We start from the raw sequence: 18502 nt of genomic DNA on the forward strand, positions 1-18502 counted from the left end.
ACTAAAACAGACATGTCAGGAAAGCTGACAGGTCCTCTGTAAATGTCATTGTCATACAAACCTCTAATGAGAAAGTGACAATTTTAGTGAACCAGAACTCCTCGCTGTATAGTATATTAGTTTGGCCTGTGTCTTACAACAGATGTGAAGTTGTAACAATGGATCAGAAAATGACAGCATCTTATCAAGTGACCGCCAAAATGCAGCTACTGGTACCTCCTACAACATTCAACCACAATGTATCTAAGTAACTTCAGGAGGACTAGTAAGATTTCAAGCTTACATATTTAATTGGTTGTTATTACATTTGCATTGCTGAGATGATCATTTTATCATTTTTACTGCCACTGCCCTATCTCCATACATAAGACCTGAGGTCTTGGGTTACCACTCGTTCAGAAACAGTCTAACTGCAGTACCTTTCCATTATAAGCTATGTAGATGGTGTTACTTGTGCAGGACCATTGTGCTGCTCTTATGAAAATGGCATGCAGAATGGATTATTATAGTCAGGGAGACCTGGGATATTGTCTGATTACATTGCAGTTCTCTCATAAGAATTTATCATGCCTATGTTTCTGTTTTTTTAAATTGAAGATTAACTTGAAGCTCCTAAGCACGAGTACAAAACCTAAAAAGCTGTCATGCATCGCTGTAGTATTTCATGACGTTCCAAGCTTCTAGCATCTGTATACTTTACTACTTATGTCAATGAATTACTGTCTGATTTGGTAAATGCACATATGTGATATGTCAGTCTATAATGCAGTCATCAAAACATATAGTACCAGCTGTCACTATAAATTTGGAGTGTGTGGGATAATGATGTTGATGATAACATTATCTGTCTCATAATACGCAGGAAGCCTCTGGTATTTATTACCGTTGTATATAAAGCATTGAAGGGCTGAAATACAAAGACCTATCATTACACAAAATTAGATAAAATAGGTCTAGAATTATACCACCTACCAACTAAAATTATAGCCTCAGGCCTCACAGGTGGAAAATAAATTGAAATGTTTCAAAATGACAAATGTAAGATATTCCCTCTCCCTAATGTCATCTTTACCTAAAGGATGCCTCAGTGATAGATGACTGTATCCATGAAACTAGAATATAATGTTGCTTTATTAGAACGTTCAATTTTTGCAAACGAAAAATAACAAAATATGTGAATGTTATTTAATAATACAAATTTAAGTAGATTAATATTGTATTCAAAGTTATTAGTATTTAGGTAATATTTACTCTTCACTTCTTGCCTGTGGTCCCATAGATGGCAGCAATGTTTAGATCAAAAATTCAGATTTCTCTGTCTTGCACACGACAGGTGTGTTAAATATTTCTAGTGGGATTGTCAAGCCCCCTCCACCCCTGTGAACACTCAACTGGGTAAATACGTGGAACTCACTTGAAACGGGCTTGCCCCAATTTGAAGACCATTATAACTATTGGCCAAGGTTGAAGAGAAGGTGTTCAGAAATTACAGCTATCAATTGAAGTAACCTGACTGGATTGCTATTGTATTGTTTGTTTTTATTGTCAGAGGAGTTGTCTGGTTTAGAAAACCCTTTTTGAAATAACCGATCAGGGAATTCTGAGCTGAAGGGGTATTCGTAGAATCTGCTATTATCACCTATCCACAGGATAGGTGATTATTGTCTGATCGATAGGGGCCCCACCACTGGGATCCCCACCGATTGTTTGAAGAGGGGCCCCGAACCCAACGTTCCTCTTAACTGCTCAACAGTAGTGAGGAGGAGCGTTAATGGAGCAGATTTCCATTCAAGTCTATGGAAATGATGGAAACAGCCGAGTACAGCACTTGGCTGTTTCCGTCAGTCCCATAGACATTGAATGGCGCGACGGGCACATGATTGACAAGAGCTCCATTAAAGCTCCTTCTCAATGCTACCGAGCTCTGAGGAGCAATGGGGGGGGGGGGATCAGGACACACGTTATCATGATCAGTGGTGGTCCCAGCGGTCTGGCCCTCAGCGATCAGACAATTATTACCTGTCCTGTGCATAGGTGATAATTGCCGATTCTAGGAATACCCCTTTAATAGAGGTGGTCCTCCATTCAGGAGGAGCTATAAGTCTCGCTCTGGAGAACCCAACATGTCATTGCATTACACAGCTTATACATTTTCTGGAATCTGTGTAATACCTTGTTTCCCCTGCGATGGTGTTGCAGGGAAATTGTTGCCGTGTTCTCATGCATATTACAGCTTATTAAAGCAGTCTTAGTAGCAGGACACCATGTGATTTTGAACCAGGGTATATTCTAACAAAAAGGGATTATCCATAGCAAATAAGCCTTTTAAAATTTGTGAGTTGTTAGTAAAAAAATAAAATCCTGTGGTCAACTTGAGAAATACAAAAACATGCAAAAATAAAAGCAATGCAAAAAAACTGTCTTCAAAGATTTTCCATTTCTGTTATGTCTGATTGACTTCACTAAATTTCAAGCATTGAGTCTGTTACAGTAATAGTATTAGTAGACTTCCTGAAGCTTATTTCATTGCCTTTTTTTTTTTTTTCAAGGTCCAATCTCTTTCACCTGTACCCACATTGAATATTCAGCCAGGAGACATCTCTAATGGTAAGTTTAGTTTAATTAAGCTATTTCTATGCCACCTATCAGTAACAGTGTTTATATACAGTATATTTTATACCTCATAGTTTGAGTAAAGGACAACAAGAATGAAATACAACTTAGGCTGGGTTCACATCTGCGTTACGTTTCCATTGCTCTGCTCCATCTTAGGAGCAGAACAACAAAAACATCGTTCATCATGCTCGGGATCGTCGCATGATGAAAACCAACGGCGTCCAACCTAACCCATTAACTTTAATAGGTTCCTTCGGGCCTCCCTCATAGTATGTCAATCTGCCGGACATAATAGTGTAGCATGCTGCACTGTTTTATCTGTCATAAACAACTAAATCTGTGACGGAGACCCCATGATTTGATTGTATCGAGATTATCCATAGCACTTTATTAGAATCACTACAGCAATGCATCTTATATTGGGTCATTTTTGATGCTAAAGAAAGCCCTTCTGATATTAATACTATGTTAAGGATAAGCAGTTCGATTATATGTAATTGTCTGTTCAACAAAGAATATGAATTATGATAACACACTTGATTTTTAATTTACAGAGGCCCAGCCGAAAGTTGTAGGGAGATTTCAAGTAACAACTGCGAAAGTTCCTGCCGAAAATGACACTGCATGGATCCTAAGTAGCAGTCCTGAGGTGTCCCAAACATCAGACACTACCCCTGAGCAGTATGAGACAGCTTCCTCTGATACAGACTTCAGCACAGATGAGGAGACAGAGGGAAATTTCTCAGAGCCTGAGAGACTTACTCCGAATCTTAACATGGACAAGCCGCTCAGTTGCTCAGAATCAGACACCTGCAGCCAGGATCAGGGGGATTATTTTGATGACAGGGAAGGCTTCACCCCCGTGAGTAATGATGTAAATATATCAGATGTCAGTGCTTCTGTCCTCAACAACAATATTATAAGTGAAGATGGCTGCCCAGATAACTCCATCAATGAAACCCCTAACCAAAATGGCAGTATTATGAATGGAGAAAATGCTGTGGACGGTACTAAAGTAATAGCAGTATGTGATGAAAAAGATGTAGATCCCAGATCTTCTAGTGGGGAGGAGAACTCGGAGAAGACACCTCAGCAGATCTCCACAGTTCAGGTGTGGCTGCACTACACGAGAGGTATCTCCTATCCCAGCAGTGATGACACCGAGAGTGAAGATGAGGAGATATTTGAGGAGCTTCAGCAACTTAGACAGAAGTAAGTTTCACTCAAATGATGTAGCATCAAATTAAACCAGATGTTTTATTAGTGGTGTAGCTCAGTAAAATAAAAGGGCCTAATCTATGCTATTCACACTTTACAGAGTTTGGTTTAAGTATTAAAAATGGATTGTTGACATAATGTTTCCATAAATCAGGTCTGATAAGAGGAATCATTTTTAACTGTAATACTGTGGCAACAAAAATGGGTTTCTCTTAGCCAGGGATGCACCTAGACTTTTTGTAGCACTGCTGATCGATTTTAACTCTTGAGCTACAGCTGCAGTCCAAATGAATGTATTGAATTGCAATGCACTCTTGTGGACTGCAGCTGTCACTCAATAGTTAAAATCAATCAGTAGCGCTCCAAAAAGTTTCGGTGCAGCCCTGGCCATAGTCTCTCTCTTTATTTTATTGATTTTTTTTCAAATATAAGTAAACAAGAAGGAAAAATGATGTGGTTGGGGATTTATCAGAAAACAAGAAAAACATATGGAGGTAAATTACTGCTCTTTAGACTTCTATGGGTGCCATATTACGACTATATGCAAATCCGAACATGTACGGAACCCTAATACGGCCATGTACATTAGTACTAGGATTCTAAAATGAGGTAAGATAGAGCATCTTCATAGTTTGAATGTGGTGCGAGGACTAAGGGGAGCCCCATAGATAGAGAGCAGAAAAGCAAATATAGGTAAGAGGTTCAGGGGCTTTTTTGTTCTTGTTTTGGTTGTTCATCAAGGGACCAGCACTACAAAGAACCAAGACTTTCTATAGCCTACATAGAGGTTGATACTTATGGCACTTTACACCTTATTAAAAATTAAGAATGAAAGGGCGATGGTGACACAACCAGTCACTGATCAGATGAGGGGTCAGGAGTAGAAAATGTGAAGAATGTTGTATTATATGTTTATATCACTGGTTTATAAATCAAAATGGTATACCTGTCATATAGATTATGGTAATTATATAACAGTTGATTCATAATGAACATAAAAACATACTACATGTAAATTAATGCAAGTCTGACTATAATATGACATGCTTGGTGCCCAATAGACACATGTCAGAAGTGCAGCTGTTACAAGCACTGCAGAAGAAAGAGATTGAGGAGCTGTATTATAAGATGGGAAAAGTGCCTCCGCCAGGGATTGTATCTCCAGCAGCCATGCTGTCCAGCCGACAAAGGCGACTCTCTAAGGGGAGCTTCAACCCATCAAGAAGAAATAGCTTGCAGAGATTAGAACTCCTCCCAGCAACTGGTAAACTCTTACACCAGGCACAGTTTGTTTTTCACTTTCTTTATTAATTGGGCATTTGTAATCCAATTTCTACGCAGTACTGTATAGTGGACAGTAATATTTATATAGTTTTAGAGGCTGCTTTGCATGTATTTGAAAAAATGTTTGTGCGGTTTTTACTTGCAGTGTTACACCTGTCATTTTCTATAGAAACATGATTTTCATGAAACTGTTCTTTCAACAAAAACTCTCCCTCAATCATAGCAAACATTACATGCTGATTTTATAGCCCATGTGTGAATAAAGACTAAAAGCCCTTTTACATAGGCCAATGATCAGGTGAATGAGCATTCGTACATACATGTAAACAGGGCAAATATCAGCCAATAAACTAGCAAATGCTCGTTCATCGGCTCATTACATCTTTTATGTGGCCAAAAAAATGGTCGCTAGTTGGCAGCACATCTCCCTGTGTTAACAGGCAGATGTGCTGCTGACATGATGCAAATGCATGGGGACGAAAGTTCGTAGAAACAATCATTCATCCCCATACTTAACGATCATTGCTCCTTGTGAATGGAACAAACGAGCACTGATCGACAAAAGGTGGGCATATACTTGGCGTGCATGTGTTTTCAAAGGGGAGAGGGGATTAAAGGCCCTTTCACGCAGGCGAATGATCGGGTGAACGAGTGTGTAAACAGGGCAAAGATCGTACGATAGACGAGCAAGCTTGTTCACGCGGCCAAAAAAATTGTGGCTAGTCGGCAGCACATCTCCCTGTGTAAACAGGGAGATGTGCTGCCGACATGATGCACATGCATGTGGACAAGCGATCGTAGTAACGATCATTTGTCTCCATACTTAAAGAGGATCTGTCACTAGTTTAGTAATGCCCAGTCTCCGAGCTAATCCGATAGGTGCTGTCACACTGATAATGCTAGTGAAAATTATGTCCCAAAAGGTTTATTATTTTAAAAGTTATGAGCTTTTTCCTAAATATGTAAATCAGCTTATACTTGACAAGTGGGTGACAACAGCAGCGATTCTCCTGAGGTGGAGCTTCCTCACAGCCTCTGTCCTATCAGCATGAAGATGCTTCACACAGTGTGAGAGACTGAGGCTGGAGGGAAGGGAGTTCACTTCAAATAGCCATAACTCCAGAAGTGGACCATTATCAATAGTGGTTCTGGTAGCATTTGTGTCACGGCGCGGGGTGTGGACCCACTGGGTCGTACCGCGTAGCAGGGTAGCAGCTGGCCAACTAGGTACAAAACAATGTCTATAGTCCAGAACGGGTACCTGAGGCAATGTAGACAGTAGCGGAGACACAATTTGACTTTCACTGTAGATGGCTCAGTACATGCAGCAGAAGACACGACTTGACTCTCACTGTAGATACGATAGCACGGGATACAGGGTACAGGCAGCAGGAACGGGTAACACTGGGAACTGGAAAATACTGGGAGACCATTTGCAAGACAAACTTTAGGTATTCAACAACGCTCAGGCAAGGATCAAGTGGGCAGAGCCCTTTTTATAGTCCAGCAGCATTCTGGGCTAATTATTCAATGACAGCTGGACGCATACTGGCCCTTTAAGGGTGAAAGATGGCACCAGGATCACAGTTCTAGCTGTGACACAACTGGAGGTATCAATAGTTGAAAACAGTCGGGAATAGAAGCTGTATACTATACGATCAGGCTGTGTTGCTGGGCTGGGATGAGGAGAACTGTATGACACTGATTGGACATCTTCATACAGAAAACATTACACTGCCCAGAGTGAAAAGAAAGAGTAACCTCCTATTTGGCAAGTATAGCCAAATTAGCATATTTAGATAAATGCACATAATTTAGCAAATAATAAATGTTTTTTTAAAAATATTACACTGTAGTTATCAGCATCATAGCACCTATTAGATTAGTTAGGAGCTAGGGAAAAAATAAACTAGTGACAGAGCCTCTTTAATGATCGTTGCTCCTGTATGATAGGATATCTTCTCATGTAAAAAAAACACCTTAAACCTGCTGCCAAACACCTCTGGCAGTGGCTTATTTCCTGTGGAAACAAAGGTTTGGGGATGTTGAAATCCAACATGACTGATTTTTCTTTCACCTATTAATTCTGCTGTGAAAAAAGACTTGGGACACCCCTATATACATACATTAGTTGGTCTGCCGGCTCCGCCGAAATCGGCGGGTTTGGCCGTCTGTCGTCTTATGTGTGTGAGGGTGTTACAAGTCATTGCTGGCTTGTAACTTCTAGTACTGATAACACTGATAGCTGATTTTACTAGAAGCCACGGCCAGGCAGACATTTCCCCTGCAGTTGCTGCTCTTAAAGGGCGGCTCTCAGTAATGGCTCGTAGAAGGGGTTACCGAACGTGGGACACCCCTCATGACGTCCATATGCGTCAATATTAAAAATAAAGGTGAAGGCCCTTTATGTAGCACTTTGTATTTCTGCTTATCATTTTATTAATGCACATTCTTACATATTATATAAACAGGAATTAGGAAGAATTCACTTGGAGGAAGCAGCACAGGATCACAGGATCAGCGTCCAAACAAAGGGATCACATTTACAGGGGATGTAACAAGAATGGTGAGTGCACAATGTACTGACACACTGAAGTGTTAGGATGATAGTGTCATGGTTTTAAAATTGATGGATCATGTCCATGTTATCCTATTCAGATAGATGGTGCAAGAAGCTTCAGTCAGAATGATCTTGTGATATGCCATAGATACATGTGAGGTCTCATTAATGGAGACTGTGATCTCGGACAACTACTGATTTCCTGAAAGAGAGAACTTGATGTTTTTTTAGTCACCTTGCCTCCACTCAAAAAATGGAATGAAAAGTCACCAAAAAGTTGTATGTACCCCAAAATGGTACAAACTAAAGCTTGTCCTGTAGTTTTATTATGTAAAAGTAGTAAAACATAAAAACAAAATATAAATATGGTATCGCGGTAACCGTAATATCATGCAGAATAAAGGTAACGTATTGTTTTTATGGCTTGGTGAAAACCCCAAACACAATAGAGGGGTTGTGGAGTTTTGTTTTTTTATTTCACCCCACAAATATATTTTGTTCAGTTTTTCAGTATATTATATAGTAAATTAAATGGTGCCATTAAAAACTACAACTCATCCCGCAAAAATGTTGATGGAAAAATAAAAAAGTTATGGCTTTGGGAAGGAAAAAAAAACCAAAAAATTAAAAAATGGCCTGATCGTTAAGGGGTTAAGAGTTCTGTGGATTGTCTCCAGGGCAGATTGAGAGCTTAAAGTGGCCCTGCAAAAAAAACTAAAAGTGGCCCCATGTTGTGGGTGGGGCCAGCACAAGTAGGCAGAGTCCTCAAACAGTTAGCTGTAGCCACATTGGGAATAGATCTAATAAAGCAGCGCAGAGGCGCAGCTAGTGGTTTAGCACAGGGGGGGCAAAACATATCTGAGTGGGCCCCAACCCAGTGGGCCCCCCCAACGCATGTAACATGCAGGATCAAGCTGTTACCAATCACATCTAAGGCTTCGTTACATATGCGTCGGGGTTCCGATCATGTGTTACGTCAGATATTTCCGTCATGGAAACCCATGAACGGAAACCAGACGGAAACCACAGCTTTCCGTTTGCATTACCATTGATTTCAATGGTAACGCTTCCGTCGCTAATGCTTTCCGTTTGTCTCCGTTTGGTAAGATTTCCATTTTTCGTCGGAAACATTAGCGCAGTCGATTGAAATCAATGGTACTGGAAACGGAAAGCTATGGTTTCCGTTCATGGGTTCCCCTGACGGGAATGTCTAACAAAACCCATGAACGGAGTCCTGACGCAGCTTTGAACGAAGGCTAAATTCATAACTTAGATGTGATCGATAACAGGTGGATCCTAGGTGTCAGGGACACGCAGGACCCGCTGTCACTGAAACCGTCAGTCCTGCTGGCCTTGACGTATTCAGGTCTCTGCGCTAGATACAGCTGCTCTGTATAAAGGATACAATGCAGCTGTATCTCAAAAAGTTTAAATACGTTTTAATAAAAATGAATTAGAAATTTGCACCAAACACACTGATACACATATTATATACATATATACAAACATACATACATATATAAAGGTGTACATAGACTTTAATCTTTTCTCTAAAATCTGACGGAGTTTGCATCAGAAAGTGTTGCAGACCTCTCTGAAAGTGAATGACAGAGTATATAACCCCCATCATCCCTGTATATACCAACCATCATCCCTGTTACTGTTTATACCAGTCATAATCCCTGTATATAACCTCCATCATCCTGTATATAACCCCTCTATCATCCCTATATACAGGGATGATGGAGGTTATATACAGGGATGATGGATGGTGTATATACAGGGATGATGGGGGTTATATATAGGGATGATGGGGGTTGTATACAGGGATGACGGGGGTTGTATACAGGGATGATTTCTGGTCCAGCCATCATCACTGTATATAATCACCGTATATACCAGCCATCATTGTATATAATCCCCATCATACTTTTATATACCAGCCTGGATGGTATATACATGAATTGTGGGGTTTCTATACAGGAATGATAGCTGGTATATACAGGGATGATGGGGTTATATACATGGATGACGGTTGTGCCATCATCACTGTATATAACCCCCATCATCACTGTATATACCAGCCATCATTCCTGCATAAACCAGCCATCATCACTGTGTATAACCCCCATCATCCATGTATATAATCCCCATCATCCCTGTATATACTAGCTATCATCACTGTATATAACTCCCATCTGTAACGTTCACAGCCACGGACCGTCATGCTTACCGGCACCCCGACGGTCGCGGCCATGGACAATTGAGTGCTGGGCGGCATCTCTCTCCTGAGAGACGCCGGCACTCACTTCCGCATTGCTGCACTAGTAGGGTGCGCGCGCTCGTGCCCGGCCTTAAAGGGCCAGTGCACACACAAGGAAAATCTGCCCATGATCACCCTGGACTATAAAAAGGGCTTTGCCCTTTCATTCATTGCCTGAGCATTGTTGTGTTTACCCATGTTAGTCTTAGCAAATGGTCCCTTAGTGTTATCCTGTTCCTGTTGTTCCCGTGCCCTGCTACCTGTATCCCGTGCTAGATCTGTTCCTGTGCCTTAATCTGTTGGAGTCGTGTTGTGCCACCGGTCATGCCTGCTGATATACACCAGGGCCGTATTTTGTTGAGGCTGCCCTAGGCACTTTAAGTGCTGATGCCCCCTATAACTCCTGACGTTACAGAAACATTGCGGCTCCAGCACTGGACCCAGGAAAACCAGAAACCTTCCGGAATGGTGACGAACTGAAAGAATTAGCGATGTTTCCGTCACCATTGAGATCAATGGTGACTGAAACGGAAGCTGTGCTTTTACTTTCACTTTCTGTTGCGGGGTTCACCCGACGGAAACCTCCGACGGAACCCCGGAACGGAAAGCGAACGGTGATGTGAACAGGCCCTAACTGTGACATGCAGGATCCACCTGTAATCTATTACATAAAGCCTTAGGGTAAATTTACACGTAGCGGTGGAGGTGTGGTTTGAAAAAACTGTTTTGTGAAAATCCCTGCAAAAAAATATGATATGACCGTAACCTGCTAAATAAGTCCCCCCACACATAGCGTTCACCCCCATCCCCACAAAAAACAATCTATTAAGAAGTCCCCCTTCCCCAACACATAGCATTTACAGTAAAACCCTCCCTCCCCCACAAAAATACAGAAGCCCTTCACCCCACACATAATATTTGGTCAAGTCCCCCCTCCACCACAAAAACAATGTATTTTTAAAAAATCCCCTCCCCCACACATTATTTAGTCAAGTCCCCCCCTCCCCACAAAAACGATTTATAAAGAATATCCCCCCCACACACACACATAACACTTACCGTTCACCTACTTGATCAGAACATTACAGCAGTCCTCAGCTCCGTGGAGGGAACCTTCAGGTTCTCAGGGGTCACACGTTGCAGGCAGGCAGGAGGAGGAGAGCTGCGTGTATGACTGCTCCTCCCCCGCCTGTCTGCTATGTAAGTAGCTGGTGCGGAACACGATGTTCTCCTCACAGGCAGAGTGTATGGCATTATATGACGTCACATGTGATGTATAATGCAGTCGCAGCACATTACACAAGTAGCTCACGCTCCTGTCCCCTGCGCTGCCCCAGCTTTTTAATAAATGTTACAGGCCTCACTGCCCCCCGCTCATGGTTCAGTACCTACAGTAGTACAGGAAAGCGGCCGGCCCACCGGGAAAATTCCCGGCAAACTACGTGGCCAATCCGCCCCGAAATTAATGGCGTCTCACTAAAGAAATTGATGGCATATCACTAGGATCTGTGGGGGTCAGATTGCCTGATATGCCATTAATGTCCAATTGTTGGGGGTACAATTGCTGTGACCCCTCTGGTAGAAATAAATGGCAAGTTTTCTATGAAATTGTCTTAAGAAAAGAACTGGCCTTGTTGCCAATAGCAACCATTCATGGCTCCGCTTTCATTTCCTATTAACTGCTGTGGAAAATTGAAAGCTGCACTGTGATTGGTTGCAACGGACATTTTTCATTGAGGCCCACATTGTAATATAATGAAACGACCACTTTACAGCAACTGGGTTTCGTTTAACAGAGCACTAGAAGTCAGCAATTTACATTATTTAAACATTTGTTTCTCACACAGTGTATTATTCTACCAAAAGATGGAATTAAGCACTTTTCGTACTCAAACAAGACAGCGCCATCTAATGGCAACATTTGAAACAACCAATTTTTACATATCCCTGTCATAGCATACCTGTCATACTCAGCACAGGCAGCCATTTTGTGAGAAGCAGGCTTTTCCTTTGTGTACACCTCTCAATCATCCCATTTTCAATGGAACATTGCCTGACCAGGCTAAATAGTATTATTATGTATCTGCCTGGACAAGTTCAGTATAACAGAGTGCATCCTCACAGTGACCGCTCCTATGGCTCCCACTATTAGAGTGTCTCAGGGAAGCCACTTGATTAATATATTATTGTCCTGAAGTAAATTTGTTTTATCTTCAACCCCAGCCGTCCCTTGGAAGGTGTATTTAGCTCTGAGGCTTTTCTGTGAGTCTACTCTATAATTTTCCTCACAGACATCGTCTGACAGAACTTCCCTCTGTAATGTCTTCCTTCTCTCAACATTACCTCACAGCAACTGCCACAATCAGTTCATGGAGGGTGTATTTATAACCCCTCCCCACTGAGCCTGTCAATCAATCCAACCTGCCCCCCGGATTGGCTGCTCACCACAGCTTTCATATCTACACTCCACCCACTCTTCGTGGCCATGGCAACAAGTGATTGCTTTCAATGTGCCTATGAGTGAATTAAATGTCCATATATGGGCACAGTGCTGCAGGTCACAGTCTGGGACTTATAAGGGGCAATTTATTAGAACCGGCGTTTTATTAACAAACTTTATTGAGTAAACTTAATTTATTAGGATTGGCCTCTTAATAAATGTGGCAATATTTAGAGGAAAAAGACATGGACCGCACAATCCACAGTATATACGTTGATCTGAGCCGCTAGGCATAATTTAGAAATATGAACATGAGGTTCTTTGTAAACATTTTGATCAAACTGTATAAGCCCACTTGCCACTTCACAGCGACCTCTCTAAAGTGGGTCCCTACTCTAGCGGTTGCAGCACCGCATGGCGGCTACCGCCACCGCAGCACCGCTCCTGCAGAGGAAGCAACCCAGGGGCCCAAAAGCACCCATGCCTTCAGACCGTGCCAAGCCTCCTTGGCTCTGGGCCACGTCCCCCCACGAGTGCAGCACTACAGCAACAGACACCACAACAAGTGAACAGATGGAATGAGCTCACCTTACCATGCGCCCCCAGTGGCCAACTGAGAGCACAAGCAAGAGCAGGAACACTTATGAGGTCATTCCTAATAAATGTGTTGCATCTTTCTGCCGGACCGTGCGGCACCACTGTGGCGCAAAGACCGCGTCCATGCGCCATCTATTCCCCACACATTGGCAATAAAATTTTAAAAAAGCACATACCTCACTGCTTCACTTTTCCCCTCATGATCTCTCAGCATTCCAGCGCATCTCATACAAGGTCCTGGTGTTGAGCAGACAACTCCATCAGTGCTGTGTCGCATACAACGTCCTGACGCTGCCCGGCAACAGAACATTGTATGAACCACTTCATGCTGAGGGAGCCTGAGGGTAAAAAGAAGCGGTGAGGTAAACATTCATCAATTTTTTTTAATGTAACTGTCCAATGTGGGACAGTCTGCTTGAGGAGGGGGCAGGGTAGGTGCCCTGGCACGTGCTTCTACCATGCTACGCCCCATAGAGGAGCTGGTGTAGACGTCCACTATAATTGACACCAGTTTCTGGAGTAAATTGTAATAAATTGGTAAATGTCTGAGTGGTGGGGCTTGCTCAAGGTTGCGACGCTCTGCCGACATAATAATAATGTATGGGGACGAGTGATCAGAGTAACGACCGCTCGTCCCCATCCATAGCTCCATATGACAGGAGCAAACGAGTCGTGTGTCTGTCTTTACAGACAGACACACGACTGTGAAAAGGAGGAGGGATATTGCTGATCTATTAAGACACATACAGAAGATCACTTTATATTTTTCTCAGTTTTAATTTCATTAGTCGACAGATAAGGAGCATAGGAAAGGAGATTAGGGGAGACATTGCAGGGATTGTTGTTATCTTTTGGTTTATTTTTTTATGTTTAGTGTTTTTTTAAGTTTTAAAATATTAAATACATTTTCATTTGTTTTAGGTAACTACTGGAGCATTGCACAGTGACGCATGCGATCAGGACAATAAAGGGAAAGTGAAGGTAATCTAATATTAAAAAAAAGTAAATTTTTTAACTTTACATCAAGTTTGATGGGGAAATAATATTTAAAGAGGAAATCCAGCTAAAATCAAGTTCTGACATGCCACAGTGACGTTAGAAGATGGAACTCATGGCCCGGGCTTCCGCAATTGAAACGGCCGTAGTGCTCTATAGAAAACTCTATGGGCAAACTGTACCATTGACTTTAATTGTCTCTATGCCGTTCTGAACTCTCAGACATTTGACAATATGATTTAAATTACAGTATATTTCTCTTTATAATAATAATAATAATAAAATAATGATATAAAAAAATAACGCAAAAAGACTATAGTTAGGCTGGATTCACTCATTTAGTTGTGATGCAGTTTTTGATGCAGTTTTTTAAGTCATAGCCAGGAATGGATATTAAAGAGAGCAGATGTATCAGTCTTTCCTCTATACCTTTTCATCCTTTTATATTCACACCTGGCTTTGGCTAAAAAAACACTTCATTAAAAAAAAAACTGCACCAAACTGCATGTATGAATGCAGCCTAATATAGAGATATATTGCTATAGTACAGGCCTAACCTTTACAATCATAATTGGGAATCACATAAGCAGCAATACCCTAATATAGTGTTATCATCAGGATTGCTTGTTGATATATATATATATATATATATATATATATATACACACACACACAGTTGCTTTCTGTCAGAAGACTACAGGCTATCATAAACAGGGCAGGGTTGGAGTACTCAAAATTCTTTGCAGGCTTGCTTGCGTATTGTTGGATCATATTAAATGCTAAAGGGGACTATTCCTATACCAGCACTATTAGGCCTTATTCACACGAGCGTGTCCGTTTTGCTCAACAAAAAATGTTGTGTTTTGCGCGTGCAAAAGTCCATGTGGCATCAGCATATGGTGCGTGGCTGTGTGATTTTCGCGCAGCCGGCATCATTTTGACACTCTGTTTTGATGTTTACAAACAGAAAAGCACGAGGTGCTTTTCTGTTTTCATTCATTCTTTTTACTACTGTTGAACGAATCACGCGCGGCACCCAGAAGTGCTTCTGTGTGCCGTGCGCGATTTGCACGCACCCACTGACTTCAATGGGTGCGTGCTGCTCGAAACACGGGCAAGTATAGGACTTTTTATGAGCAAATACGCTGCGTGAAAATCACTGACAGTCTGAACGGCCCCATTCACTTACATAGGTCCGTGCGACGCACGAGAAAATCACGAGCGTAGCACGGACGTATAACACGTTCGTGTGAATAAGGCCTATGGCTGGGACTACATGGCGACTTTCAGTCACATGCCATTCGCAGTAAAATTTTCTAAAAAGTTGCAAGTGACCTATCAACTATCACAAAGCTTCCAAACTAATTTTTTTGGGTGATTTGTGTGCATCAAACATGTATTACCGTAGGGTTACATGTTTAATGCACACAAATCACCCAAAAATAGTTGTTTAGCCAATTCCGTAACGGCCATAAATGTGTGATCAGTGGTGGTTTAACCTCCAGGACCCCCACGATCAACAGAATGAATGGAGCGGAGCTGCAGCAACATCCGTACATCAAGACAAGCCGATGCGTCTGGATTAACATCGAAGTACCGCAGACCCTTTGTTCTGCTGAGTGATGGGGTACCGTGGATCACATGTTGATGACCTATCCTAAGGAAACCTCCCAGAAAACTCTTTTAAAGCAGACCTGTCATCACACTATGCTGCCCTATGTAAGGGCACCATAGTATGGGGCAGGTCTGCTCCACTATTAGCCAAAACAAATATTTTGCCACATCGCTTATATAGCCTAATAAAGAATACAGTGGACTCATAGTTATGCATGAGGGAAGCGCTCCCACGACCCCTCTTACCAGTGATTAATGGCTGCCATGTATATAGTGTACATGGCGGCCTGTCAATCACTGTTGCGGAGGGTGCGCTCCCCTAATAAATACAGCAGACATAACTATGAGTCCGCTCTATTTTTTAATAGGCTATATTAGCCAAACACATGAATATCATTGTAAAGTAAGGTGTATCTGTTACTGTAATCTATGGAGGCCTCAATGAATAGCTATCTAAATGCTTTTTGCTCCCAGAGTAATACACCATAAAATATCCTAAAATACCATTGACTTCACATGACTGTATAAGCCTACTTTTTCTTACTGTCTTTTTTTACCCACAGTAACGTCTTTAAATCACGAAACACTTGAAGATGCAGAGATAAAAAACAGACTACCTCATCAGACCTTCGTTGTTGTCTTCTGCTAAGTGATTTCCTCAGTGATTGAGACTTGTTCAGCAAAACATTAACTGCTATGGAGGAACGTGCGAACGTGCTAAGGACTAATCGTGCATTAAGGCAGATGAAAGAATCTGCGCCTTGCCTCGATGGATATAACCCAACAGATGGGTGTCATGGACCATGGCTGCCTCAGTGACTGCTTGTTGGGTTTTTCTATTTGAGAATGAATGTCTCATCTTTTTGTTCTGTGCCCATGTTTCCAAAAAGTCATATCAACGTTCTTCAAATAAGTCGCTGCTTGCAATTTAAGGACCTATTGGAAACAGCACTAGGATATGATGTTGGCTTTGGTTAGATGTTCTCTATTCTTAGAATGTGAGTTCCATGACCATGCACTTTGGACTTCTTCAGAGATGAAATCTGGAAAGTCACTTGCCAACAAATTTTGCCATTTGGCTTTTTTAGCTTGAAGCCACAATTAACAATGAATGTGCATTATCTATAAACTATAGCAATACAATATGAGGTTTAGATATCGTTGAATGTGGAAAATGTGAATGAGACTTGTAGATAATACACTATGAATGTGAATAAGAAGAGTTGTATTCAAATGTGGTCCTCATAACCGACAGGATCTAAAGGTCTTAGAAAGAAAGTGCTTCAAACTAGGTACTTCATGATATGTCTATGGGGAACCAGTTATCTATGTATGTCATTTTTAAAACTCAAACATAAAAAAAATATGGGAGAAGTTCTTGAACATAAGTTGCTAGAATTGTTATTTTAACCATGAGAGGGCTGCACTGTATAATATGTAAAAGATATTGGGATATCTGCTGAGACATACATAGAGTAAAAAAAGAAATCCTTTAATACAGCATTCAATAATCCAAAAAGTCTGATTATCCGGCGCATGTTTCCAGCATAAACTGCAATATAATGTGGATTTTCACAAGAAGACTGAACTGTAATAATCAATAAGCAAACTCCTCTAAATAGGAAAGTTATAGTAGCAGATTTTATGTTAAAAAAAATTTTTTCATGGGCTAAGGGGGTGTGTCGATTTTCTGCCCTAAGGCCCCATGCACACGACCGTAGATTTCGTCCATAATTACGGTCCCATTCATTTCTATTGCTGACGGATACCTTCCTGTATATTTACGGGAAGGTGTCCGTGCCGTAGAAAGGCTACGCAAAAGATAGGACATGTCCTATATTTTGTTTTCCATTGACCGTGCTCCTATACTTTATATGGGAGCACGGACAGAAAATGCAGATGGCTGTCCGCAGCCGTCAGCGGCCGGCTGTGTCCGTAACGGGCACGGTCGTGTGCAGGGGACCCTGTAAGTGATTTTTATATACTTTGCTATAACCGCCCTATAGTACAGAATCTCATAATCAGGCACCTATCAGGTTCTATTGATTATGAGATATTCTATACTATAGGGCGGTTATAGCAAATATATATATATATACATATATATGTATAATTCAACATTATTATTGCTTTGATTTGTATTCAGGCCACGAGATACATACCTACCAGACAAGATACACATCACAATGATTTTTTGGGTTATAGAAGAGTAATGTGGTTAATAGTAGCACAAATTGGATTTTGTTTTTTGTATTTTTGTTTGGGGGAGGCTGAAATAGTAGAAATGAGTAACAACTACGACTCCAGGAAGATCAATGTTCACAAATAATTTCTCCAATGTCAAAGATGCCTACAAAGTGTGTGCATTTTCCCAGAGCTCATGGGTAATGTTACCATGAGATGTTTGTAGCTTTTATTATACAATGCTATGAGATTACCTGTTTTCTTATACAATATGTTTATATATGAAGAATTTACAAATATGTAAGGCCCGATATATAGTACAACAATATTTATAGGACAGATAATATACCAAAAAAAAAGTTCTATACATAGAATCATGTTTATTTGTATTGTTATAAGAAAGAATGCCATATTGCTTGCTCAAGTTAAGAATACTTTTCGCTTCACAAGAGACGAGATCTGTTTTATGGACTAAACCAATTTCCAATACTAATTCACTGGACACCAATGGCATCACTGGAGTACTCAGGATTGACATCTGAAGTTCTGGGTTTTATGGAATGTATACGCTGCTATTTTGGATCAGCACACATAGTAGCTGTCTTGAATGTTATGATTTGCCCTATGTAATTGACAATTGTAGATACCCAAGGCCTAATTGTGAAAAAAATTATAAAAAAATGTATTTCTTATAAAGTAAACCTTTACATTTTGTAAATATGTTTCTTAT

At 41.1% G+C, this 18502-nt stretch overlaps 2 protein-coding genes across 8 annotated transcripts in view; one reads left to right on the top strand and one right to left on the bottom strand.

The window, feature by feature from the left end:
- EZH1 (enhancer of zeste 1 polycomb repressive complex 2 subunit) overlaps positions 1-12281 on the bottom strand; it is a 519099-nt gene extending 506818 nt beyond the window's left edge. For 4 of the 7 annotated variants that reach the window (XM_075847032.1, XM_075847030.1, XM_075847027.1 and 1 more), the window contains exon 1: positions 11903-12281. The gene's annotated coding sequence lies outside the window, so the exon portion shown is untranslated. Of the gene's footprint in view, positions 1-11000; positions 11150-11902 lie in introns of those variants that run through there. The other 3 variants (XM_075847033.1, XM_075847026.1, XM_075847031.1) reach the window with 2 other exon arrangements.
- WNK4 (WNK lysine deficient protein kinase 4) overlaps positions 1-18502 on the top strand; it is a 158821-nt gene extending 140319 nt beyond the window's left edge. Inside the window, exons 16-21 of the mRNA XM_075847024.1 lie at positions 2550-2607; positions 3171-3828; positions 4896-5098; positions 7590-7684; positions 13900-13959; positions 16152-18502. Coding sequence (XP_075703139.1) covers positions 2550-2607; positions 3171-3828; positions 4896-5098; positions 7590-7684; positions 13900-13959; positions 16152-16154 — 1077 coding nt within the window. The 3' untranslated portion in view covers positions 16155-18502. The remainder of the gene's footprint in view (positions 1-2549; positions 2608-3170; positions 3829-4895; positions 5099-7589; positions 7685-13899; positions 13960-16151) is intronic.

Source organism: Rhinoderma darwinii, chromosome 13 (assembly GCF_050947455.1).
Source record: "Rhinoderma darwinii isolate aRhiDar2 chromosome 13, aRhiDar2.hap1, whole genome shotgun sequence".
Classification (NCBI taxonomy): Eukaryota; Metazoa; Chordata; class Amphibia; order Anura; family Rhinodermatidae; genus Rhinoderma; species Rhinoderma darwinii.